Below are 27,456 nucleotides of genomic sequence, written 5' to 3' on the forward strand. Positions count from 1 at the left end.
TCACCCAGGTCAGCTGATCAGTAGCTGTCCCACGATCGAGGCCGAAGCACAGAGGAGAGTAGGTGAGCAGACTGCAGTTGCAGCCCGGAGACTCTGGAACACAACTTCACAATTAGCTGGCCCCTACACTGCCTGTTTTTAAGTCTTGTCTTAAAAGACATCAACAAGAGTTGCTCTAATGGCTTTGCTTTTATGAATTTATGATTTCATCGTTTTTATTTGTTGTTTGAATTTGTGCCCTTATGGTTTTACGTTATTATTATGTAGTTTTACTGCATTGTATTTATGTCCTTTACTTTATTTAATCATACAGCACTTTGGTCAACTGTTGTTGTTTTTAAATATGCTCTGAGTACGTTTGGATTGGATTGGAATTACTGCAACAGCAAGACAATACTAGAAAAGATAGGAGGTGAGAGAGAAAACTACGTATGTATAATTTAAGTTGCATTGCTCATCAAATACGCCTTAAATCCTAATTTGAAAGTCTGTGATTGGAGAAGATTTAGATGCATATAAAATGCCCTGTATTTGACAATATACAGAGACTAGTTCTCAATCTTGGAAAATGTAATGATTTTCTAATCCAGGGCTGCCAGATGTGGATTACCGAAGTTGGCTGACAAATCTATAAAAAGATGCACATACAGTCTGCCCTTTTCATGACCTCCCTTGTGTAACAGCCTAGATTTGCCAGTGTTGTTTGACATATCTTTTATTCTTTTTTTATCAGTTTGTGTAACTGTAAGCTTTTTGAAATATTTTGCATAATGATATAACCTGCTACATTGGGTTGTACGTTTTCACTGACTGGCTATTGTCTCTCCGTTTGAGAATAAATAATACTTTTCCTGCTTGCTGAGTTGGCACACATGCAGCCTGTTAGGCCTCAATACTCTACTGTTGGACATTAAACTCTTTACAACGAATCAGCAATCTGATTTGTAAAGGTAAGGCAACCACAGTAAAATGATCCCCTCCCAATCACATCATGTGTTGTCTTGTTCTGCAACGTCAATGTTCACAAACCTTTACGGGCACGTGCATTATTTTGAACTAGAGGGGCGGAGACATACTGGAAAATATCAGGGGGGTGGGCGTATATCCGAGACAGGAAAAGAGGAAACCACCGATTAGTCAGATATGTTTGACGGACAATTTATCGGACGAATCAGCAAACAGTATGTCTTCACTGAGCATGCAAGCAGATCGCTAAACTCTCACTAGTATGCCAAAGAGCTCACCAGTAGGGAGGTGGGTCTATCAGTTTGCTGTCAGATCGTGTCGGTGTGGCGCAACACGCACAACATGTTGCGACACAAGTTTCCCTTGACGGGAAGTGGGCGGTCCTACCCCACAATCACTGGGACGTGACAAAAAATACAGCTAAAATTCTTGTTTTGGCGATTGTTCGATTTAAGCAATACATGAATATGGTATCGATGTGAGATCACACAGGGACCAACATTGAAGCCAGTTAGGTAAGTGATAACGTCTTGCTTTTGACTGCGGAAACAACATGGCGTTAACAGGGATGGCGAAAATGTGAGCTCTCAATGCAATCCTAAAATTGAATTCGCAGCGCTGTGACTACTATGTAACGTGACGTACGTTGTTAGCCACACGCTACATAGTCTGTGCTTATTTTTTATGGAACAACTTAACGCTACGTTAGCCACTATTAGCTAACACTGCATTCTTAGCTAGCGTTAACACAAGTATCTTAGCAAAGTGAGAACAGAGAACATGGAACTTAAAGAGGGGTCAGATGAACAGCCAATACGTGACGTCGTTTCTCAATGACTAGTTTAGCGTTAGTTACTGAGGCTAGGTGGTGAAGTGGTGAGTTTGTAGCGTTTATGGTTAAGACAGAAGTGAGGCTAACGGTACTTTCTCCAGTCTGACGTTTTGTTCTCTGTTTATGTTCCTAGCTAGTCGTCATCATGGTGTCTCTCCAGCTGTTGGTGTTAGCCTGCGTTGCCTCCGCTCTTCCTGCTGCAGCTGGTCAGTAGCCTTCTCCATCCTGAGTCCTGCCACTGTTTGTCTTTCAGGAGACACACAGAGGCTGAACACATTGTCACGTCTAGTTCTCTGCTGCTGTTTGCATGCGTAATGTCTCATCTGCTGCTGCCCTGGAGTGGACACAATAACGTTTAAATTAACACTTTAACAATGATGTGCACTAGATCTTTTTGCCACGGTCATTTCTACGCCTCACAGCAGGAAACACTGGTGGAATTAATAACATTAATGATGGGTGCATTCCATTTAGATGCTTGAACTCAAGGGCCCTGGTATTGTGCACACATGTCACATTAACCATTGTTGATGCTGTTAGTTCCATCAGTTTTCTCCAGCTATAACAAGTCAGTATGTCTGCCTTGAGAATACATTTAACCCCACCTGCTTCTTAAAGCAACCTTGTGGAGAAAACAAACTACGTTATGCTTCCATTCAGTTTTTTTCTCACCAAGGCCCATAGTGTGTATCATTGAGACCTAACAGATGTCATGGAGGATGAATTCCCTACTTGGCTACCCTTGTCCAGGGTGTAACAATGGTTTGAAAAGTGGGTGGGTGGAGTCCTCACCCAGGAAAAAAACACAAGATTTGTATTCCGTTTTCTGTAACCCTACACGCTTTTCTCATATTCCCAGCTATTTAAAAGCAAGACATTAACATTGCTATCCTGCTTAGTTTAAGCATTTTGCCAGAAAAGTGGTAAAGGCCTCTTAGTCTCTGCATGTTTAACCCAGAACCCTTCTGAACGTCAAGATCACTGCAATGTCTGTGCTAGCTTTTGTTTGTCAAAGTGTCGAGTACTCTTTGACATGAGCAGTATATTATGATTATACCTTCTCATTGCACTGTACCTGGACATACATTCCATTTTAATGACTCCCTTTTTAAAAAATATAAAAATGAGAACTATTTTATAGCCACCAACCCATATTAATTTAATGGACCCAAAAAGGGGATTTTGAAAAAGGTGAACATGCCCCCCCCCCTGTTCCTGTTGAATGCGCAGTCACATGACCTTTGCCCTGCAGGTTGTAGTGGCTCCTTAAGAGTCTGCTGAGCTGATGGGCATGCAGTGTACCTACCAGTCGGAGAAATGTGTTCCACTAGTTTGAGAACGAACATTGAATTGTTTTCTTGTTGTGTTAGTCTTCTGAAGATAAAGGTAACAGGTGTTACTTTTAGCTTCATTTGACACTGTTTTCTGATGGCCTTGCTCTCCTTCAACTTCAGAACACAACAACCATTTGGTGATAGCCCCACAGTCTCCAGCTTTAGAGATCGGGACCAACTTCACGGCTACGTGCATGATCATCAACACAGCCGAAGTCACAGCAGATGACCTCTACTGGAATCTGTCTGAGACTACTGTACCCAAAGAACAATACACCAAGATCAACGAATCTGCTCTCAATGTCACTGTCCCCATCACCGGAGAATCTCAGTGGTTATATTGCCTCTGCAAGAAAGAGTCGCCCTATTGTGCCCTGAACAGAGGCAAATTTATTCACGGGATCTACCTTGAGAAAGGCTGTAAGTTTGAGTTGTCAGGACTTCCAAATCGGTAGCGGTTTTCTAACCACCTGTATTTAATGCTTCTATGTTTGGTCATTCTTTCTATTAGTCATGATCACATTTCACATGATCACATGCCGGTAACATCCTTGAGAGCTCGCAGACCAACTGTTACAGTGATGTGGACGCTTATTAAGTATATCCAGTGTGTTCGGTTCCCTTAGACTTTCTGAGCCTAAGGAATAGTGTAGTCTGAATTTGAGCTTAAAAGCAAAATTCAGTCTGAACAAATAGTAGACACATTTTTGTGATTAAACATAAACTTACTATTATCTTTGAGTTGTTTCTCAAATACATTGATACCTGTGTCATTAAAAAAAAGAGGTAAACATGTAGTTTCGTATCTATAAAAACACCATCTACTAAAAAATGAAGCAAATAAGATGTGTCTGGGTTGACTGTCTCGATGTCAGATCTTCCGGGGAAGCCTGAGAATCTGTCCTGTGTAGCCGTTCAGGAGAAGAAGCACATCTCTAGAATGATCAGCTGTAAGTGGGACCCAGTAGGACGTCAAACCGAAAACGTCCATACATCATACAAACTGTATGTCGCAGTGAACCCGTGAGTATACCCCTAGAAGTTTTTATGCCTAATGTGGCAAAATAAATGTTCTGTTTTGGTTGTCTGTCCGTCCGATCCATTCTCAGGAACGGGATATCTCAGGAACGTCTGGAGGGAATTTCCACCTTGACTTAAGGATGATTAACGACAATATTTTATTTGACATAATTCTGCTGATAAAATGAAACGCTGAGCAGTTTTAAAAAGTCCCTTCACTCAGTCTGTTAATCCTGCTTGCCCTGCCAGATAGTAGTGACAACAAGCTTTTTCCACACCCTGTGCAGCAGTGATGTACCAAACCACTATAGCACCATTCTACATTTGAGCTGACTTTGGTTACAAGTAGGGGTGCAACGGATCACAAACCTCACGCTTCGGTTCGGATCACGGTTCTTGAGTCAGGGTTCGGATCATTTTTTGGATCAGCAAAGAAAAGGGGAGGAGACAAATATAACTTTGCTTTTCATTTATTTATTTAAGAACTTCAAGAACACTTAAAGCAAAGAACTTTGTGCTATAGTCTTACATAAAAACAAAAATATTGAAGATGTCCAATGTGAAACAAAATGAAATAAATAACAAATAAAAATAAAACATTAAAGAATACTCAATTCTGTTAAGTTTAAGTGCAACATGAGGCATGTTGATACCCTCGTCCTTTGATCAATACTGAAAGAAAGAAACAGCCAGTGAGCTAGCTTCCACTGTTTCAACTGAACTGAACTGCTCGGCAACAACTTGGGTCTATGTTTACTTCCTGTCAGGTTATGTCATTCAAATACACTGTAATAATGTTTACCATTACTGTGAAATGCTCTACAACTTAGAATATCTCCATTGTCTGGGGAGAGGACTTTCTGTGGTGACTATTGGGCCTGTCTAGCTTCCACTCTACTGCGTCTGTCAGCACCTGCACCAGGTGTGTGTCTGTGTGACTCTCCCGGTGGGGGCGTGTCTACAGCACCTGTCTGTGTGACTCTCCCAGAGGGGGCGTGTCTACAGCACCTGTCTGTGTGACTCTCCCAGAGGGGGCGTGTCTACAGCACCGGATTATGAATCTCCCACTCCGCCGTGATGAAGTGAGCGGTCACAATCACGTAGCTCTCCGTGAAATCCTTTGTTTTCCACAACGGAGTATGGCCTCATGTCTGCAGCAATAAAGACCCCAATAGATGCTGTAATAGCTTTAGCCCGGTCTGATTCTGCCACAAACGCTTTCTTAAATGCCGCGATGATATGTTGTTGTTGTTGTGGCTTGGCCCCCGTCGCTGACAGACCGGATGGTGGAGCTTCATATGTGTGGACATGCCGGATGTATTGCCGTCGTGTGTCTCTCTTTAAACAACGCCTACATACCGTAACTGTTTTGTCCACCACCCTTATCCGTCATTATAAGTTACAGGGAAGACAAAATGCTCCCAAACTTGCGACTTAAATGACGCCGGGAGCTTCTGACGCTCCTCCGCTCGCCATGACTTTCACCATTTAAATGCTTCTAACCTGCTCCGTTCACGTGAACACACTACTTTATATCTGTTCACTGACACTCTGCATTGCTATTCAGGGACTTGTTGAACCGTGAGGTGTGAACCGAACCGTGAGGTGTGAACCGAACCGTGAGGTGTGAACCGAACCGTGAGGTGTGAACCGAACCGTGAGGTGTGAACCGAACGGATCACTGATCGATCCGTGAACCGCTGCAACACTAGTCACAAGTGCAACAGACCTCACCTTTGAACCCATCGAGGCCTGTGCAGCTATGTTTTTCCATCTTCCAAAATCAAGTGTTGACCGTGTGTGTGAAGGGCACATTACGTTTTCCGTTGAACAAAATTCCCCCCGCACTCAGCTACGTAAAAGGACGTGATGTCATAAATGATCAAACTGCGACAATAATTGTCAGTCAAGGCACAGAGATAATTCAACTACAAGTTACATTTTACATTTGATCACTGCTGCAGCCAGTGAGAGAACTGACACCACTGCTCTGTTCCTTGGTTTTATTTCAAGCCATCACGTTTGCTCTTCATCAACAGGCAGATGAAGCCAGCAGTGTTACAGATTTCATGTCTGAGATGGGCATATATTTATGTGTTATAGTGAGAGGGCTGAAAGGTTGGAAATTGGAATATGTAAAAAAGTATTGTGAAAAGTGTTGGAAGAATTCCATTTGTATGTATCACTGTGTAGGCCTTGCTGTTGAGTCCTCTAAATGGTATTCAAATCTTTTATCAGCGGTCCTAAGCACTATAATGTGTCGACCAAAAACAACAGTGCCCAAGTGGAGTTTGAAGCCACTTTCCCCAATCATATGACGCTGGAGATCTGGGTGGAGGCACACAATAAACTGGGGAAAATACAGTCTGAGCATCTGGATGAGGATGCCGGCATGTTTGGTAAGTTTGCATCTTTCTGTCTGCGTGCTCTGACCTAGTCTGGTCTAAAACCTGTACACACCAGTCACAATGCTGAGATGTGACTAAGGACGACAGCTTGTTGTGTCTTTTGTTACAGTGAAAACAAACCCTCCATCAGATGTCAAAGTCATTTCCGAGAAGAGTTTTCCCACCTCCCTTCTGATAAACTGGACTCATCCTATTCCTAAAGAATATGTGAGATTAACATATAAAATAAGATTCTGCCAACATGGATCTCAAAGTTGGACTTATGTAAGTATGTTTTTCTCATTCGGACACTCAAATGAACTTCTTTTTCTTCAGGTCCATATTTTTGTGTTATTTTCTACGTGTAGATGCCTGGTCAACTGACAAGTTTGCTGTTTGTCTTTTCTAATCATTAGTTGACCAAATCAATGAAAGAGTTGTGTTTAATGTCCTTTAGGTACCACCTAATGACACTGCCATGGACATACAGTCCTTCAGACTCCAGAACCTTCATCCAGACACAGTATATTTCACTCAGGTGTGCTGCAAAAACGCAAGAGAGGGCCACGGTTACTGGAGCAATTGGAGTACCAACGCTACCAAGAGAACACCAGAGGACTGTGAGTTTTATGATATGACATTTCAGACTGCTTTGACCAAGTAAAAGTGTTTTTGGCAAACAAATACAACATGGTGTTCAAAGACAATTGAAGAACGTCAGATAAATGTATTGTCAAATATCTGTCATACCTGATGGACACACTAACTATTTGTAGTCACATATTTGTATGCACATTTTGAAGTATGGCATTGGAAAAGCTGTATGGAAACAGCAAAATGCTTTAAAATTCCTTAACTGGGAAAAAAGGTTGTTCGCTCGCTTGAGGTAATTCGTGGGTGAGGTGCAGTGGTGTAGTAGCTAGCACTGTGGCCTGGCAACCTGTCCGAAATGCAGGTCTCTGCTGTCGGCGTCGCGTTTCTATTCTCGGCAAGACCCGCCCTGTGCAGCAATCGAATGCTAGCATTGGCCACTAGCCGAGGTACTGGCAACCTGATTTGTTCGGGTCCCATCCGCTGACCAGTGGGCTTTCCTGACCCTCTTATACTTGAGGTCAATGCCTAACCTAATCCAATCATCTCATCCTCACCTTTCTCCCAGCAGCATGAAACATGTCCAATACTAGCTGACGTGAAAGACCTCTCCGTTTTTCTATCGTACGTGGCCAAGCCAACTTTGTTTCCACTTCGCTGTCTCTTGTTCTTCTACTATTTACTGACGGATTACAGCCATGCAGAGCCTATAGTTCCAACTACGATGTAGCGATGCAGTTATTCGCTCAAAACCAGTTGATGGAACCGGGCCTAATTTGCATTTCAAAAGTTTGTTTGAAATTTGTTTGACAATTGAATGGAAACACGGCTAATATGAGTCCTTGTAACTAAGTATTTGAGACCTTTATTGCACTCGGTCAGTACTTAAAGCACAAATTTCGTGTATGTGTATATGACAATAAAAAGGGTTTCTATGTTTCTATTCTATATTAGTGTCTGATGTAGATTTGCACTGTTCAAAGTAAGCACTAAATGGGGTTTGACTGCCACAAGGTGCAGCCTGGTAAACACAATTTGTGCAAAATGTCTTGCAGCCTCATTGATCACTAACCGTTAAGATGACAAACTTATTTTAAATGCAAATTTACAGCGGTGAAAGGAATTGTTGAACCTCTGAATCTGCCGACTCTCATGTTGTAATGTAGATTTGTAAGATGCGGTGTGATGATTTTCCTTATGTCATTTTGGTAAACGAGATATTTAAGTTTTAGTTTCCTTTTTTCTCTTTGTTCTAGTACCAGGTAAACCGGATTTATGGAGAATCATTGCTGAAGGTGACGGCATAAACAACCGACGAGTGCAGTTTATTTGTAAGGTAAATAACCACATCACATTCAATTTAACTCTCAAAAACGGTCACACCAAATAATAGAAATGTCACCATTTGCTTTGGAAAACATAGAACACCAAAAATACTGCAATGCCTACACATGTTCTATACAGCTTTTTTCTATACAGTTTTATGAAGCTAAGCTTGGAGTTTCCACCTACATATACAGTGGGGAAAAAAAGTATTTAGTCAGCCGCCAATTGTGCAAGTTCTCCCACTTAAAAAGATGAGAGATGCCTGTAATTTTCATCATAGGTACACTTCAACTATGAGAGACAGAATGGGGGGAAAGAATCCAGGAAATCACATTGTAGGATATTTAATGAATTAATTGGTAAATTCCTCGGTAAAATAAGTATTTGGTCACCTACAAACAAGCAAGATTTCTGGCTCTCACAGACCTGGAACTTCTTCTTTAAGAGGCTCCTCTGTCCTCCACTCGTTACCTGTATTAATGGCACCTGTTTGAACTCGTTATCAGTATAAAAGACATCTGTCCACAACCTCAAACAGTCACACTCCAAACTCCACTATGGCCAAGACCAAAGAGCTGTCAAAGGACACCAGAAACAAAATTGTACCAGGCTGGGAAGACTGAATCTGCAATAGGTAAGCAGCTTGGTGTGAAGAAATCAACTGTGGGAGCAATTATTAGAAAATGGAAGACATACAAGACCACTGATAGTCTCCCTCGATCTGGGGCTCCACGCAAGATCTCACCCCGTGGGGTCAAAATGATCACAAGAACGGTGAACAAAAATCCCAGAACCACACGGGGGGACCTAGTGAATGATCTGCAGAGAGCTGGGACCAAAGTAACAAAGGCTACCATCAGTAACACACTACGCCGCCAGGGACTCAAATCCTGCAGTGCCAGATGTGTCCCCCTGCTTAAGCCAGTACATGTCCAGGCCCATCTGAAGTTTGCTAGAGAGCATTTGGATGATCCAGAAGAGGATTGGGAGAATGTCATATGGTCAGATGAAACCAAAATAGAACTTTTTGGTAAAAACTCAACTCGTCGTGTTTGGAGGAGAAAGAATGCCGAGTTGCATCCAAAGAACACCATACCTACTGTGAAGCATGGGGGTGGAAACATCATGCTTTGGGGCTGCTTTTCTGCAAGGGGACCAGGACGACTGATCCATGTAAAGGAAAGAATGAATGGGGCCATGTATCGTGAGATTTTGAGTGGAAACCTCCTTCCATCAGCAAGGGCATTGAAGATGAAACGTGGCTGGGTCTTTCAGCATGACAATGATCCCAAACACACCGCCCGGGCAACGAAGGAGTGGCTTCGTAAGAAGCATTTCAAGTTCCTGGAGTGGCCTAGCCAGTCTCCAGATCTCAACCCCATAGAAAATCTGTGGAGGGAGTTGAAAGTCCGTGTTGCCCAGCGACAGCCCCAAAACATCACTGCTCTAGAGGAGATCTGCATGGAGGAATTGGCCAAAATACCAGCAACAGTGTGTTGGGAACGTAAAGGAGCGTGTTTGGGTTATCAGCATCTAAGAAACTAAATTCTTGACATCAATAGAAATATTAATGTCGGTAACAATTATTAATGATTATTAATAACGGGGCACCACCCTGCGAACAGGGACCAATAACCAAACAATAAAACTAAGTCTCATAATTAGCGTTCACTCATAATGTCAACAGTCTGAATACTATTACACATTCAGAGTGAAAGTGAAGGTTTAAGTTCGAGCACAGGCCACTACATCCAGTTATTATTACACACATATGCACGAGTAATCACAGACGACTGCTCTTTAAAATATAACAGTTTATTAAATAAAATAATAAATGATCAAATCAAGTAATATCAAAATCAACAAACACTATCATACAATTATATGTCTAATACCTAAAGTCAAATGAATAAAGTGGGGTAAGGATATGCATATAGATATATGTAAGTGTGTGAGTGTGTGGAAACGAAGTGGGGGGGGGGCCTACTCACACAGTGATGGTACGTAACCTAAACAGGGGCGTGTGAGCCTACAAGCAAAGATGGCGGAGTCTATTGACCCGCGACAAGATAGCTGAGAGGTGGCTACGTGTAATCACGTGGGACGGCACACAATGTGGGTTGGGACAATAGATTACGCGACCATGTGTCTGAGAGGTTCACCCAAAATCAGTGAATCTAACTATGTGTATGCGGGTTAGTAGGAAGAGAGGTTGACAGCGAGAGAGAGAGCGAGAGAGAGGAGCTCTGAGCGCGGTGCTCGGCGCTGCAGTGAGAATGTGAGGAACAGCTGATCACTCCTAAATTCTGCGGTCGGATTCTGAACCGACCGGTCACGCTTGTACGGTGATAGTTGCGGTTCTAGATCTCACTCACAGAGCCGATTTAAAGAAGAGATAATAAAACAAAATAAAATAATTCCCAAAACAAAACAGATCTTTATCACTGGGGTGAGATGAGAGTATTGCTCTCATCACCCTGAAACTCGGTCGGCGAGACGAGGCTCCGCCGCCGTGGTTTTGGTCTTTGAAGTGACAAAATCACAACCTCCACATCCACTAGCAGTGATGGCTCTAATGCGAACGGTTACAGCAGGAAATACACAATATAACGGGACTCCGTGGTCCGCGATGCTGGCGCACTAACCCGTTATAACACGACAGTAACTTAACGTAATAAGATGCAGGAATAACAACGACATAACGAATAGGCTAAATTAAGCTAATGCTAAGCTAAGCTAGGCCCAGATACCAGTAACTCTTACTTGTAGAAGCTTCGTTCGGTAGGGTACGTTTCCCGTGGTGGGAATCAGTCAGTCCTCGAGAGATGAGGGCTCCCGGTGGCGCGGCCTCGGGGCTGGCTGGCGCAGACTCGGCCTCCTCGCTGCAGAGAGGGGCTTTTTAACTTCGGCTGAGGGACGAGGTTTGGTTCGTCCTTCCCGGAAATCTTCGGCGAGGAAAGATCGTTACCTTCTGCCGGCGGTGTGTACACAAAAAGGGTGGGAGAACGGGGCATAGGAGTTATCCGTTCTCGCACTACAGGATCCAAAACTCAAAATAAAACACAGTCTGTTCGACCAGCGAATGTTACATGTGACCTGATAGGATTTGATGAGGCCGCGGTTCCTCGTGGATCTTCTTGTCCCCTGGACGAGTCCGGAGTGAAGAGGCCTTGTGGATCTCCTTACACCAGCGGTGTCTGGATGGAAGAGGAAGAATTCTAGCTGTGCTCAGGCTTATAAACCAGGTGGCACAACCAGTGGGGGGGCCCTTTCTTGGCCAATGAGGGACCAGCATCAGGTTTCTGCTGGAACTGGGGGGTGTGGTCATCCGGCATGAAGTTTCTTGCAGACCCCAGGTCAGGTGTTTTGGTGAAAGGAAGGAACATGGCTGCTCCTTTGTTTGAAAAGCACGTGTGAAGGTCTCAGCCAGCCAGGAGAGCAGGGTCAGATCCCAACAAGTGTGTGAAAAGCTCGTGAAGACTTACAGAAAACGTTTGACCTCTGTCATTGCCAACAAAGGGTATATAACAAAGTATTGAGATGAACTTTTGTTATTGACCAAATACTTATTTTCCACCATAATTTGCAAATAAATTCTTTAAAAATCAGACAATGTGATTTTCTGAATTTTTTTTTTTTTCTCATTTTGTCTCTCATAGTTGAGGTATACCTATGATGAAAATTACAGGCCTCATCTTTTTAAGTGGGAGAACTTGCACAATTGGTGGCTGACTAAATACTTTTTTTCCCCACTGTACATGTAATCCTACATGAATAAAATGTCGATTTTTCCTAGCTTTCACACCTTGAACAAAGTCAATAACCAATCACGTACAAAACAGACGTCAGGTCGAAACCTACACTATAATGTAGCCAAGGGTTATGACGGTCTTGTCCACATTGTAACGCATGAATTGCGAAGACTTGCAAAAACTGTTGTGACACTCGCTGCCCGTCAACCTAAATGACCCAGAGCTCAATGTCTAGCCTTAAGGCTAGACAGTGACCTCTAACGGTTAATGATGCAACCAACAGTATAGTGCATCTAGTGACTAAACACCTCGAGAATCCGAGGGCCTATGCTAGACTGTTGTTTGTAGATTTCTTTCTTAGTCTGTACTACACTCTGTGTTGTTTTAAAATCTTAAAAAGTATAGGGGTAACTAATAGCCTGACGCGTCTAGACAATAGATGAGAACCCAAAATTTGGGTTAGACAGTGACCTCTAACGGTTAAGGCTAGACAGTGACCTCTACTTCAGCAGAGAAGTCATAATTGTCAAACCGCTTGTAAAAAAAACATTCAGCTCATTTGCTTTAGCCAGTTCATCTACAACATATAAGGATTTTTTTTGTGGGTTTCATGTTGGTGGCTGTTTTCATGGAATTCCATGTTTTTTTTTTTTTTTTTTTTTAGAGTTCATAGCCTGGAGGTTTTCCTCTATTGCCTCCCTATGGTGTTCCCGAGCTTCTTTCAGCCTCTGGTTCAACTCCTTTTGTACAGTTTTTAGTTGTAGGTGGTTGTTGGTCTTAAATGCCTGTTTTTTTCTGTTAATACAGTCCTTTACCTCCTTTGTGATGTAAGGTTTGTTGTTAGGGTAGACTTTTATTGTCCTTTTTGGAATCGCAGTGTCAACACAAAATTGTATGTAACTTGTGGTAACTTCTGTGGCATTGTCCAGGTTTGGCTTTCCAGAGGAGGTATCCCAGTCTGTACATAGAAAGCAACCTTTCAGTGTTTCTATGCTGTCATCTGTCCATGCATTGATAGATTTAACCAGAGGTTTACTGCTCTTCAGCGCTGTTTTGTATGTGGGGATCAGGTGAATGGTGTTATGGTCAGAGTTAGATAGGGGTGGTTTAGCTATGGCTGTGTACGCATGTTTTACATTACCATAGCACTTGTCTAAAGTCCGATTCTTCCTGGTATCACATTTAATATACTGTTCAAAACCTGGCAATGCAATGTTTAAGTTGCAATGATTAACATCTCCCATGATGAAAATCGGGGCGTTTGGGGTCCGCTGTAGTTGTTCGTGAACACAGTCTGCCACCTGTGCCGCAGCCCTCGAGGCATTGCCATTGGGAGGTACATAAACAGAGCAGATGAGGATATTACCAAACTCTCGAGGTAGTTAGAACGGCCTGAGACTCACACATAACAGTTCCACATCAGGGTTAGAGATTTTCTCCCGGACTTATTCCTCAGCGACCTTACGTTACTCAGAATTATAGATGGCAGGGGCGGTCGATTGCCTCTCCTCCATAGCTGTTGTCGTAGGCCTCCTCTCCGGCCTCTTTTCCGCAATCGCTGCCGATGTGGAGCTCTAATATCTTCCGGCACATTTTTGAGGAGCGATCCGAAAGGATCTGCTGTGAGCTTATCTCCATAGTTGCGTAGAGACAAGAGCGCTTCCCTTGTGTAAGATAGCGCCTGGTTGCTACTTGCCCAAGCCGGTATAGCCTTGCAGGTGGTGAAAAGTTTGCAGGAGCAGTAACGTCACCAGAAAAAATCCCAAAACACACGCCATCATATAGTCCTTCGTTTTGATCATACGAATTGAACATAGGGCAAACCGATCGTTCACAAAAAGCCAAACAAACAAAAAACAAACGGCAGCACAGGTACGTGTATCCATGTCGCCTGCAGAGCAGTGCCACAAAGTGCTTCTTTCAAAGGTGTTTCACCATAAACTCCACTCACTGTGTTGAATGAATGTTTTTTTTATTCGGAGGACAACAGAGTTCTGTTGAACAAAGCCTTAACCTTTGAAGGATAAGGGTAGTAAAGGCCTGAATACACAGCGCACAATGGCATCACAATAATCGTAACCAAAACAATGTTAAAATGTACCTAAATGTTTTTTTTGAGATAATTGCATCCCAGGTTCTGAAGACCACACTGTTTTTGCAGCAGTTGTATTTCTGAGTTGATGCAGAAAAGTAACATACAGTGTGTGACTTTGTTTCTGCCAGGATCCTGTGTTTGCCAATGGGAGGATAACAAGATTCAACGTAAAGATTCAAGACCCGAAGGATAAAGTGAAGAATGGGAGTTTGGAGTTGGGGAGTTTCCCAGTCAACAGGTCAGACAGCAGCGCTATCACTGTCCTTCAACAGATTCACCTGGCTGACAAGAAATCTGTTAAAGTATACGTCTCTGCTGTCAATTCTGTGGGGAAATCTGCTGAGGCATCGTTGGTCATCTCAAAAAAAGCGCATGGTAGGTGTTACACTCTAAAGGCAAACCTACATAGTATAATCTAAACCACTGCATTTATTATTAATGCTGTAACTCTGTACTCCACTGGCATATGTACATAAAGCTGTTTTAATTTATCGACTTCCTGGTCCAGCGGGTCAGTTTTTATCAGACTTCCCGAGAACCTATTGATCAGTGATCATAAATGTATTTTCTTTCATCTCTCTGTAAATGCTGACCCCTTGTGTCTTAGACAAGCACTTGGTCCCCACATTTTTACTCGGTAAAAAGTACAGCTGATCAGTTCTCAATGCATTTTTGCTGTGATATTAACACAAATCTTAATAATGTTGAGTTTTTAATGCAGTCTTTTTTATGAGCATTTCACCACGTTGCTGGACAAAGTGGCACCATTTAGGGATAGGGCTAGGGCTATCTGCAGCACTTCTCCGTGGATGACAGATGCTGTCTGCAGCCTGAGACCAAAGTGAGGCAGGACCGAGCGCCTCTGGAAAGCCACTGGACTAGAAGTGCATCGCACATACCTCAAACATCTCCGAGATTCTTTTAATGCTGTATTAAAGGAAGCTAGAACTGCTTACTCTTCAAACTTAATTTCTTCTTCAAAAAGACGTCCTAAGATCGGTATCTTTTGACTTTGTCTTTATTTTCAAGTGGACAGTAGAGAGGTGACAAATGAGGGGACAGAGTGAGATGGGGGATGACATGCAACAAAGGTTCCCAGCTGGAACAGGACCCAGGACGCTGAGTTTCATGGTCGCTGCCTCAACCTCCGAGGACAACTATTTGTCTCAATTTTTTCTCACAAATTTCTTGAAATCTGTGTTACTGAGAACCTCTCCTTTGCCAAGATCATCCACCTAACAGGTGTGGCATGTCTAGATGCTGATTAAACAGCATGTTTGATACACAGGTGTGTCTTGGGCCACTCTAAAAGGAGCAGTTTTATCTAGAAAAGAAGACTCTGAACAATGGATTTCACATGACTAGGGCTACAGATGTGCATGTTTTGGGTCACATCGGATTCATTCATGAAGAGATGGCATCCGAAGTGCCAGATGCCATCGAATGTGAGCCTTTGCCCACTGAAGTCGGTTACGACAACAGGCTGCAGTCAGGTCAAGACCCTGCTGACTTGTTGCATCGGCTCTCCTGGTAGCTATTGTCAGACGATGTTGCAGGTGAAGAAGCCGGATATGTAGGTTCTCCTGTCAGGAGGATGGATTATCTTAACAAAGAGGTGCTCACTAACTAACATGATTTTAACAAATGTGTGACAAAGGTTGAGGAAATAATCCTTTAATGTGCATAGAAAAAGTCTTAGGTCTTTATTTTTAACTTGTGAAAAATGGAAAAAAGCAAAAACAGAAGTGTTGGGTTTTCTGATTCACGAAGCCTCCTACAATTTACCCTCAGTCCAGAGCAGAGACTCCAGCTGTTTATGGAACTGCAGCCGAGATCTCAGCTACAGGCTGGACTGTAGTCCGCTGCTGCGTCTGGTCTGACCCTGTGCACACAGACGCATGCTGCTGCTCAACACAGCTAATAATTACATTTTCTGAGTGTTGTGAATGCTCAGAGTAACAATGTGATATTGTATGTGTGTGTGTGTGTGTGTGTGTGTGTGTGTGTGTATGTGTGTTCCAGAGCTCGGTCCAGTTGGAGAGCTGAAGGTGTGGCCCCATGGGGGCCGGCTGTGGTTGGAGTGGAAACCCCCCAACAGCACAGCTCTGTCAGAGTACGTGGTGGAGTGGGTCAGTGGTGATCAGACGGACTGGCAGAGGGAAAACAGAAACACCAGGCACACTACCATTAAAGGTAACCCTTTTCCTTTCCAACGTGCCATCAAAGTGATATTTCATACAAAATATGTCCTCATTGAGAATGAACCACTCATGGTCTATACAGTAGATAGATAGTTGTGCATGGACTGTGGTCAGCTTGGATGTACACAGTTGCAATAGATTCCAATAATGAGTTGTCGTGAGTTTCAGTCCGAACATTCATAGAAACTTGTCAAACAGTTTGTTGAGCATGGTTCCATGGTATAGTGAGTCGACTATATTGGGGAATGAAAATGTAATCACTTGGTGATGCTGCCTTGAATGAGCCCTTTTAGAGAGGAACTAACCGTTTGAGTGGCAGGCCCAGGGACCTGAATAGGATACACCAGTGATCGAGCTAAGTCACACTGGATCTGTCGAGAGGAACATGCAGACCATGACTTTATTTTGAATGAAAGAGAAAGAGCCCTGCTACTGAGGCTCATGGCGATATGATGTTGGGCTGTGGATGTTTTTCACTGCAGTGATGGTGAGGCGCACCCTAGTGGTAATGTGGTTAACTGCAGCTTAGAATACCACAACAGTGTATGCTACGAATCATGGATACTTTGTTTTGCTGTGCATTTTCAAACACTGGGTATAGACTGTGAATTTTGCTACCCTTCCAGTCGGTCTATGTTTGCCACTTCTTTCTATACAGTATGAAAACTAATGAACAGACTCAGAAAGCTGCTTATGTGGTGTGATCCAGTCAACATCAAGTCTGCATTCATATTCAGCATAGTTATGTAGTTTCTGTGCAGATTGCTGCACTACATTAAGTGACAATGTGTAAATCCAAGCTGACATGGCTTTTCTCCAGCCACCCTTCAAGCCCACAGGGTGTGTCATACTGTAAAGCTAGATTTGGGTTGAGTATCACTTAATTGATACTCCGCTTTAATCTAAATACATGGTTTCTACAGGCCTTCCTTTAAACTAACATTTCTTTCTGAAATCTAGGCAACCTTGAGAAGTTTGTTTGCTACAATGTATCTGTGTATCCAATATACTCTGGACGGACTGGGAAACCAGCAAGCACAGCAGCCTATCTGCAGCAAGGAGGTACGATAACACACACACTCATTGTGACTCATTGTAAGGAGTGAACCATTGTATTGTGAATATTAAAAGCAGCAAGCAGAGATATACCATTTACAAAAAAAGTGAGACAGAGGAAAAAAGCCACATACTTTGAAGCTGGTAACTGTGGGGTTTATAGAAGGTACACGTTGTTGTATGTGTTTCCTTTTTATGTTTGCATTTTGTCATATTTAAATGATAAACCTCTGTTCAATAACTATTGATTTTTCTTTAACAACTGAATGAATGGTTTTTCATTGTGACATGAATTTTCACCACAAACAAAGTGCAGAGGTGTAACACATTTCAGTGTTGTCCAGCCAATAATACTGTACATGCACTGTGCAGTGGAGATGCTCCTCTTCACTTTGCTAACTAACTGTGTTATGTCTCAAGGAACAAATCTCAAGGAACAAATCGAACAAATGTGAGCGTGCCCACAGAGCAGTCACAGGGGCTGTGGTTGGCCTGCCATCACCTTCACTACTGTGAGGAAGAGCCTTTCTTGTCTGTGTTTTTCACAGCCGGCTTTAGGCTCGTTAAGTTCAGCAGGAACAGAACCTCTGCTGCTAACTTATCTAATCTTTTTACTCTCATGGGCAAGTTAAGAAACCACGAGCAAACGAACGCCACACAAGCAGATGATGTCACATTTGACGATACACGCGCAGTCCTTTAGAAAATGAGCTCACAACACAACATTGTTTCCAGGGGACCCTACAAAGTGATACACACGGCTGGAAAACGCTCGTTCCCATGGTTTGTGACTTATGAAGTTGTTGAAGTCTGCTATCCTGTCATGTGATTGCATGATTCAGATATCATAATAATGAGCTAAATGCTAACGCTAGGTTAACAGCAGATATATGCAATCATATCTGAATCATGCCGTCACAGTGTTAAAATAAACCAACAAAACATCAACTTGAGGTCATTTTCCAACACCAATGGCTGACGTCCGGCTTTAGTAACTCCACAAACAGCAACAAGAAGCTTGTCTTAGCCGTGTGCATCGCTTTCTTGTTTCCCCTTGATACTTTCCTTGCGCCACTTTTTCATAAATGCTGCGGATGTGTCTCCAAGTTGGTGAAGATACTTCTTTATTCTGGTGTTGTGTCTATCTGCATGTGTTTCCTTAATGTGTGGTGCATTGAGCTCTCAGGGCCACCGTACGTAGGCCATTAAGATCTGGTCTTGGATTAGTGCTGGCTATTAGGCTCATCTGAGATGAGCTGGTCCTGTGCAGAATCGATCACCGCACAATGCATGCCAGTTAGATTTGTTGATGAACACGTGGGCAATGAGGTGAAGGCAGTTTTTAGAGCCAGACGCCGCAGTTGCTGTCCACCAGACTGCAAGACCCAACGTCTGATTGAAGAGCTGATTGCCTCTTAGTTTCGACAACAAATGCTACGTTTTGTAGAAAATCCTATTTTTCTCTGTAATAGTAATATTTAACGCTAGATTGTTGGCTATTCGTCTCATGTTGTGGGACAAAGGTTTAATCTAAACACATGTCTTGTATGGTTGATTATAATAAATCTTCTTTATACAACACTTATCAAAACGAGCATCAAAGTGTTTCCCAGGTAGACATTAAAAGAGCAAAGGATAGAATATTATACCAGAGACACGCACATTTCCACATAAATCTATGTTTACATACTCGTATAAATAAATCAGAATGAGGTCTGCAAACTCTTAACAGGATGTAACTGTTTCTTTGACTTCCTGTTTTCGCAGCATTCAGTGTTAATGAAGAGGAAGAATACAGGAACTGTATGCAAGATTCTGAACCAATAATGGGCCTCGATTAAAACGATTTAGTTTTGTTAGACTTGATAATAGGACAAATTTCAATTCTCAAGTTTTTTTAATTTCAACCAGTTCCTCCAGAGATGTTGCCACAAATCATCAGTACAAAGTCAGGATGTATCTGAATCCAGTTGCATGATTAGCTACATGATGATGTTGCTGTGTTGGTTGCAGCTCCGTCGGAAGCCCCCGCTGTTAGATTGAACGGTAAACCGGGACATAACAAGGCCGAGCTGGTCTGGAAGGAGCTCCCCCAGAGCAGTCGGCAAGGCTTCATCACAAACTACACCATATTCTACACAAGTGGAACCAAAACTCACGGTACGTAGCTCTGCCATGAATAGAACGAGACGGCTGTCTATTTAGTGTCGGACCACAGGAAGTGTTTTCCTGACGGTACCCAAACGCCACTCTTATTTGCTCATTTCTGTTTTGCTCATTTTCAGCAATAACCATGCCAGCTGACACCACCTCATACACTCTGACGTCACTGACAGGCGACACCAAGTATGACACTTGGATCAAAGTCTCAACCATCAATGGCTCAGCCACCAGCATCTGTCACTCATTCACCACTCTGAAATATGGTGAGTGGAAACCTTGGTGGCCGTGATGAATGATCCCATGATGATTCAAAAATGTCCCAGAGCAAATTTCGACTTTTCCATAAAGAGCTTAGACTGTGACACAACATACAAACACACACAAAGTCACAGCCAAAGTTCAGTTTAGACATCTAGCATACTGATACTGTTCATTGATACCTTATTGACACGGCCTGGTTCACAAAATCCTGTTTTGAGAAGAGGTATCATTAAATTATGAGAAAAAACCATTAAGGATTCATTCATAATGTGATGAAGAAGTTGTTGTAATACTACAAGAATGTATTTTCTTTTTTAGTTTGAGTCAGGCATTTGTGTAAACAGGATGTAGAGGATCTGTTGAGGTTATATGACGATATAGGTCTTACACATTTAAGTGGTACTCCCTCTCGACCGCCATTGATCTATTTCTTGCTAGACATGCACAAAGAAATGGCATGAGATCTGATTTAGCTGCAAATGAACTGTGACTGGGCTCATTTGCATCTGTCATCTTTGTAAATACCTCGATAACTTGAAATATTGCCATGATACTATTTTTCAATCCTAATAATTTGTGTCATGCTCAGGAAATTTTCCTTTGTATGTTTTTTGTAGATTTTTTTTTTTTCCATTCCTCAAACATCAAGTTTAGATTTGATCTCAGGCTTCTGCACTTTAATATGTTACCAGCGCTGATAGAAAACATCCAGCAAAGGCTGCTTTCATAAGAGATAAATAACTGCACATGAGGGAGGGCTCTGTTCTCTCTCTCTCACACACACACACACACACACACACACACACACACACACACACACACGTTGATCAGCTCAATTTATTTCCTTCATTGTGGAGACTCGACCACAGCTGGACTGCTATTATGAAGTTTCTCTCTAGCTTGGCTTGTGTGGTTGTTGGTAGAATGTGGTATTCTCTGTGTTTCCCTCAGCACCAGGAGAGATGGAGGGCATTGTGGTCGGAGTGAGCCTTGGCTTTCTGTTCATCGTTGTCGGGACCATGCTGCTCTGTGTCTACAAAAAAGATGCGTAAGTCTGAACACCTAAGCCGCTGCTCTCAGAGCCGGGTTTGAAGCCCACCACGACTGTCTTTGAGGAGAGACACAGGGTCCCCATTTAACCCTTGTAATGTGCTGGGGTCATTTTTGACCCCATTAGACGTTTAACGTCTCTAAATAAATGAGACATCATTTATTTTGCTTAATATTTAATGACTTTTCCTAATTTCATGGGGACAACTGGGTAAACATAAACTCAACATGTTGATATGTAAAGTGATATGTAAAGCCATTAAAACACCCAAAATATATCTCTTTCCAACTTTAGGTCAATCAGTGAGATGTTATGGTGATCTGCATATTTGTCCATAGTCCCGTAACAAGGATTCTGGATGTATATGGGTTTGGGTGTCGGGGGGTTGTTTTATTTAAAGGGCTATTTAGGTAGTCAACAAAAAACAAAGTACCTGACACATAAACTTGTGTAGCAATTTTAACTAGAAAATTCCTAAAGAAATTTTGACAGTGTGGCTTCTACTGCCCGAAGAAATCGCAATATATACACACGCCAATGTTACCGGTAGTGTCATTCAGGTTCAATTGAGATAGCGCTACTCTCTTTTTTGCATTTTAGATTCATACTTTTGGATTGAAACTTGTATTTGCGGGGCTTTTATTTTGAAAGGGTGGGATCGATCTGGCAATCTTTCTCAGTTTGAGATTGTCCTATGTTTTATCTTTTACAGCTTACATAACTATTGTCCTGCTCTGCCATGTCTTTCCTCGTCTCTCCCTCTTGTGTCGCGGTGCGGCGAATCAGGAAACTTATCAGAATACTCATATTTGATTGGCTGAGCTGCATCACGTATATCTCTAAATCATGTGTGTGCGGCTTTTATTTTAAAATGGGGGGGGGGGGGGTCCTCTAAAAGTCTCCAAGACCTGAATGACTCACACACAGAGAGACAGATAGAGAGATAGAGGGAGAGGAGTGTGTGTGTGTCTCAGTGCCTCTGTGTGTTTATCAACATCACTAATGAGCTCATATAAACACCTGTGTGCTTGGGTGCATGTTGGTAATTGGAGCACCTGTGTGTTAGAGGCTAATTAAGAGAGAGTGAACAGTGATTTTCAACAAAACTACCTGTCAAACATATGCCCTTTATACCAAAACCATGAGACTAATCAATAAAATATGGATACCGTGAGAGAGATAAGACTCTGGCAAACGCGGAGATGTGTTTTTTATGTTTGTGGTGTTAAAATGTGAGCTCCAGCGCAATATGCAAAACTGGTATGGTCTGCTTTCTTTGAGAAATGAGTGGTCAGATTTAACATGGAGTCTAATGGAGCAGTTGGTTGGAGTTCATGTCGCTCTGTGGCTCTTTGAGCCAAATGTGTAAATCTGTGTGCGACAGCACAACATTTCCAAGATGTTTGGCCAAAAATGGTGTATATAGAGTAAAAATTGTGGGAGCTAGAGCAATTTGTTTGGAAGAATCACAGAATATTTTCCCGCTCCACTCTGACAGTTATGCTCTCACTCTTGCTCTTAACGAGCTGCGCAATACACACCCATTATAAAATCTGAAACAGACCCAAAATTTTCCTGAAACTTAATCTGCGACTTCATGAAAACTGTGCTAGCTATCAAAATGTCCCTTTGGCTCAATAAAGTGCAGCGTTTTGTCTACGTTTTAAACTTTGAATCATGTTTCTACGTTAATGTACGGCTAGTCAATATGGGCCCAAAGTTAAGTGTTTTTTTAGCTGTCTTCACGCCGAAACCCCATTCAAGTGAATGGAGAAATTTTGCTCAGTTTTTCGGGAATTTTCGGGAAAACCGCGAGGCGAATCTCTCCGGAAAATAGATGGAACACTATTCCCGATCAGGCCGCACGTTTTGATGTATTTTTCACGCCGCTGTTGGCAACGCTGTGTGAGGAGAAGCGCGCCAAACTTCATTTTGCTCCGTTTTCCGGGATTTCCGGGAAAACCGCTGGGCGAATCTCTCCGAAAAATAGTTTCCGCGCTATTCCCGATCAGGCCGCACGTTTTGATGTATTTTTCACGCCGCTGTTGGCAACGCTGTGTGAGGAGAGGTGCGCCAAGCTTTTGGATAAACCTGATGATTATTATTATTATTATTATTATTATTATTATTATTATTATTATTATTATTATTATTATTATTATTATTATTATTATGGGTAAGCCCGATGGATAAAATACAGTGTGCTTTGGCACAGGCAGTTTTACTGCCTTGTGCCACAAAGCCACACTGAATTCTAACAATTTTCTGGAGGTTCAAATTGCTGGGGTCAAAAATGACCCCAGGATAACAGGTGTTAGTAAATTTCAAGGTAACAGGAGGGTTAAATGTTGCAGAAATTAATGTTGACATGTTTCATATGTCAGGTAATGAGTTGGAATAAAGTTGACTGAAGAGTTGAAACGCATGCTTTAAAAACAGTCAAACCAGACGGGGTCATTTTTGACCCCAGAGGACAACATGTGTGATTATGTGCTGCCATTAGAAAAATTCAAATGATTCAAAAACAGCATCCTCACTAAACTTTGATATATACCTCTCTGTGATAAGTCAAATAGTTAAAATAATATAAAGTCAAAATAATTCATTGTTTCATTGTATTTTCACCCAAAAACAGGGTATACTTTTATGTAAACAAGGTCTATTGGCCCTAAATTCCCAAATAAAGGGAAAAATGTGTGGTAATGTGTTGGACTGAAGTAAGACTAAAGGTGTAAAACAGAATTGATTGACAATTTATACTATATGCTTTAAATAACAGTCAAACCAGGCGGGGTCATTTGTGACCCCAGAGGACAAAAGGTGTATGGCAATCGGGAGGACAACACAAGGGTTTTAAACAAATGTGCCTCTTAATGATGGCAGGCTTTTCATCACACTAGTGTGTGGTCATTCATAACAGCTGTAAACCCTCCAGTCCTCAGACGTGGACCGTCTTATGAACTGGTCCATCTGAGTGTACCCCGAAGAAATAATCGCTGAACCCCATTGCTCAGATACATAGTGAATGAAAATGTTTGAAAAGATCTTATGTGGATCCACAGTCGCTAAGCTGAGACATAACCCTCAGTGTTTCCTCTCTTCCTACAGGATCATGGAGAACTTTTGGCCCCGGATTCCAAACCCTGGAGAGAGCACCATTGGAAACTGGTCTCCTGATTATCCTTTGAAAGTGAGGGTGACAGCATGTATAGTATTCAATGTGCGACAAATCAACATCCTATAACAGTCGGACCCGTCAAAGGTTCGCTTGCACAGAGCAAATCTCTCAAGCGTCGTGTTGTTTTCCAGCTCTAGCCTGCTTTCATTCTGCAGCGGACCAGTAACACTGGGGAGGGACCTCTGGGGAGAGACCACTGGGGAGGGACCACTGCGATCAGGAATATTCCAAAAGAAAAGTTTATGCTTGTTATTTTTATGCCCACTGATAAGATGACTAAGAAGTGTCCTTATTCTCACCACATCATCACTGCTCTCACTAGTGAAACTAGAGGCCTTAGACTCCAGTCACTTTTCAGTCTGATCATAATTAGACTTTTCTTTTCAACTTGTCCTCATACAGACAGAGACACCAAAGGAGAACGGTCTGTGTGGCGTCAGCGTGCTCGATGTGGATGTGTGCGATGGGAAAGGCATGTTCGAGGAGGACAAGGCCAGTCTGGCCCTGAAGAAGGACAAGTATCTGTCCGAGGAGCACAGCAGCGGCATCGGTGGCTCCTCCTGCATGTCCTCACCTCGCCAGAGTGTGTCCGACAGCGACGAGGGTGGCGACATGGCCGACACCACGGCCAGCACCGTTCAGTACTCCTCGGTGATGGCCTCCAGTGGTTACAAGGGTCAGACCCCGAACTCCCAACCCCAGCAGGCTGTCTTTTCACGGTCCGAGTCCACGCAGCCCCTGCTGGACTCTGAGGAGAACCCAGACACGTTGCTGCAGGAGGGCAGCAGACAGTCCCAGCGTTTCCCCCGCCTGCCCTGCTCCACACACACTGACATCATGGAGCAGCAGGAGGTGCTGGAGCCTCTGGATTTCTGTCCCCTGGAAGAGGACTGTGAGCAGGCGACACCAACAGACGGCCAGTCAACAGCGCCGGCCTCCAGCTACATGCCTCAGCTGGGTGGCTACAGGCCACAGTAAGAGCGCAGACGGACCTAGAGGTGTCATCTATGTGAATGCTTCTGTGCCTTTTGTTAAAGTGGCAATAGGCAGGTTTTTAGCTTGAACTCATCATTATGAAGTAAATGTTGATAGCACGATGTACTGGTTATAGAATATTGTTTCCATTGATTCCCTATAAGCCTGGATGTCACTGTGCAGTTCTGTCTGCCACCGGGTTCGATCTCCAGGGAAGGTGAAGGCTTTCGACAGTGTGTCGACAGCTCATTTCCAATGAAAGTAGCTAGCAATATCTCCAACATCATACCAAGCCCCCAGGAAGAGCGCAGACTTTGAGGCAAATTTGACATAGTGGCCAAACAACTTCCGTATCCATAAATTTAACACGCCTCCCTACGATGGCCTTCAGGTAACGTAATGTTAAATTCCGTATCTGTAATGTTAAATTACGTATCTGTAATTTAACTCATTAGGTCCTAGAAGTGCTAAACCTTCCTCTGTTCGTGTGAATAAGAACGAGGCAGGGACTGGAGGCGGGGCTAAAAGCAACGATAGTGTTCATGCTCTATGGATCCAGTGATGAGGAAGATTCCGGAACTCTATACTCGGAAGTCAACATTTCTTTGCTTCATGCGCCACTCTGCAACTTTTCATAGGAATGAACGGCGTGCCAGCTCTCTTTATACATTTATCATTCTCTCATTTGCATACCGGTGACGTCATGGTGCATTCATTTGCATAAAGCTTACCCCGTAAGCAGAAGAGCCTGTGATTACTCTGAGCTGCACTGGGATTGAATAGGGATATGTATTTGAATAGGTCTTGCTTTTTTCCCTCTGATGGTCGCCAAATTTGTTGCCAGTTGTAATCTCAAAAGAAAAATGAAAGCAATCCTGTTATCTTTGCAACAACAACAGCAGCAGCAGCAACAATAATAGCATTTGGAAACGCTAGGGGGGGAAATTGAAAAGTTGTCTATTGCCACGTTAATGTCACAATGTTCTTTTCAAGTCTTTGAAGCAGTGAAGAGTCTTTCACGCGTAACCAAGTGTGAATATTTCCTGACGCTGTGGGAGATTACTCTTCAATGTGAATTACAGCTTGTAGCGGTAGTTTACCAGCTTTGCACTCACATAGAAAACTTCCACAGCCACATCTTTACAGTAGATAATACCCAAAACATACTCACACATGTATGTTTAGGAAATGTCACATGTCTAGGGAGTGATCGGTGCTACAGCAGGCAGACTGAGGATGAAGCTGTTTCTGACTTGTCTCTGTAGCGCCCTCATGTGGACGGGTTTACCTCTGCAGGGATGTTACAGTTGATCACCTGAGCATTGTCACTTAAAATACAGGAAGTGTATTCTCGGTTTAAGTACATACTCTGTACATGAATGTAATCAAGTAACAAAAGATCACACTGACACGTACGTGCTGTCAGTGCAGGTTCAATAAAAAAAGTACATTTTATAGTACCAGTGTGTAGGATTTTCATATCTACATCAGAAGCGGGTCCCCTTGGAGTCCGCCATGTTTCACTGCCATGTTTCTACAGGAGCCCAGAAAGGACAAACCAAACACTGGCTCTAGAGAGAGACATTTAAGTTGTTACGTTACCTGAAGGCCATCGTAGGGAGGGGAGCTCAGCCTCTCCACTAGATGCCACTAAATCCTACACGCTGCTGCTTTAACTGCCTTTGGAAATCAAAAAAAGGAAGTGAAATAAATATTTTAGCAATGCACAGTTTGTAGCTCACGTGACAGTTATTTAGTTTGAAGATCTGGTTACAGTCGGCAGTGGCAGAGTAGGGTCAGTCTCACGTTGGTTACAGTGGTCAGGACAACTAGGAAAACCCACGAGTATTATATTTTTTACTTTTTTAAAGCACGATTTCATTTCAATGCAAACTGTTGAAAAAGGGTTTTGCATTCATTATCTGCTGACAAAGTTTAAGGGTTTCTCTATTTTGAAACGCTGTAAATGATCATTATGAAATAAATGTTTTAACTAATGTGTTGATGTCAGCTGGAAATATTGTGCTTAAGACTTGTAGAATTGTCTGACAAAGGATATGGAAGACTTTTTCCACCAAGAAAAGAAAAAGAATGAAGATTCCATTTTGATACTTAGTCCAACTGTTGACTTTTGGTGTGGTATCTAGTAACATCTCATCGAATTCACTTAACGTGTTTTATTTCTATCATGCAACTCGTTTTTTTCTTTCTGCCGTAAATGGGCTAGTATAGTAGTGTGGTATAGTATGGTAGTATAGTATAGTGGTG

At 42.7% G+C, this 27,456-nt stretch overlaps 1 protein-coding gene across 1 annotated transcript; it reads left to right on the forward strand.

Annotated features, from left to right (window-relative positions):
- The first annotated feature begins 1,255 nt into the window (after positions 1-1,255).
- Positions 1,256-27,185, forward strand: il6st (interleukin 6 cytokine family signal transduce). The gene is made up of 16 exons (XM_031875742.1): positions 1,256-1,481; positions 1,932-2,004; positions 3,253-3,552; positions 4,008-4,155; positions 6,391-6,551; positions 6,670-6,824; positions 6,997-7,159; positions 8,387-8,466; positions 14,432-14,678; positions 16,326-16,496; positions 17,465-17,566; positions 19,574-19,720; positions 19,846-19,986; positions 20,936-21,032; positions 24,144-24,225; positions 24,616-27,185. Exons 2-16 carry the CDS (start codon positions 1,944-1,946, stop codon positions 25,189-25,191), a joined length of 2,631 nt encoding a protein of 876 aa, XP_031731602.1. The 5' UTR covers positions 1,256-1,481; positions 1,932-1,943; the 3' UTR covers positions 25,192-27,185.
- The last annotated feature ends 271 nt before the right edge of the window (positions 27,186-27,456 follow it).

This window comes from Anarrhichthys ocellatus, unplaced genomic scaffold (genome assembly GCF_004355925.1).
Source record: "Anarrhichthys ocellatus isolate YVR2014 unplaced genomic scaffold, GSC_Weel_1.0 scaffold95, whole genome shotgun sequence".
Taxonomy (NCBI): Eukaryota; Metazoa; Chordata; class Actinopteri; order Perciformes; family Anarhichadidae; genus Anarrhichthys; species Anarrhichthys ocellatus.

Excerpts from the sequence above, each read along its gene's own strand:
- il6st (XM_031875742.1), top strand. The coding sequence starts at position 1,944 with ATGGTGTCTCTCCAGCTGTTGGTGTTAGCCTGCGTTGCCTCCGCTCTT. Across the intron at positions 3,553-4,007 it reads GATCTACCTTGAGAAAGGCT|ATCTTCCGGGGAAGCCTGAG; the intron begins GTAAGTTTGAGT and ends TCTCGATGTCAG. Across the intron at positions 8,467-14,431 it reads GAGTGCAGTTTATTTGTAAG|GATCCTGTGTTTGCCAATGG; the intron begins GTAAATAACCAC and ends TGTTTCTGCCAG.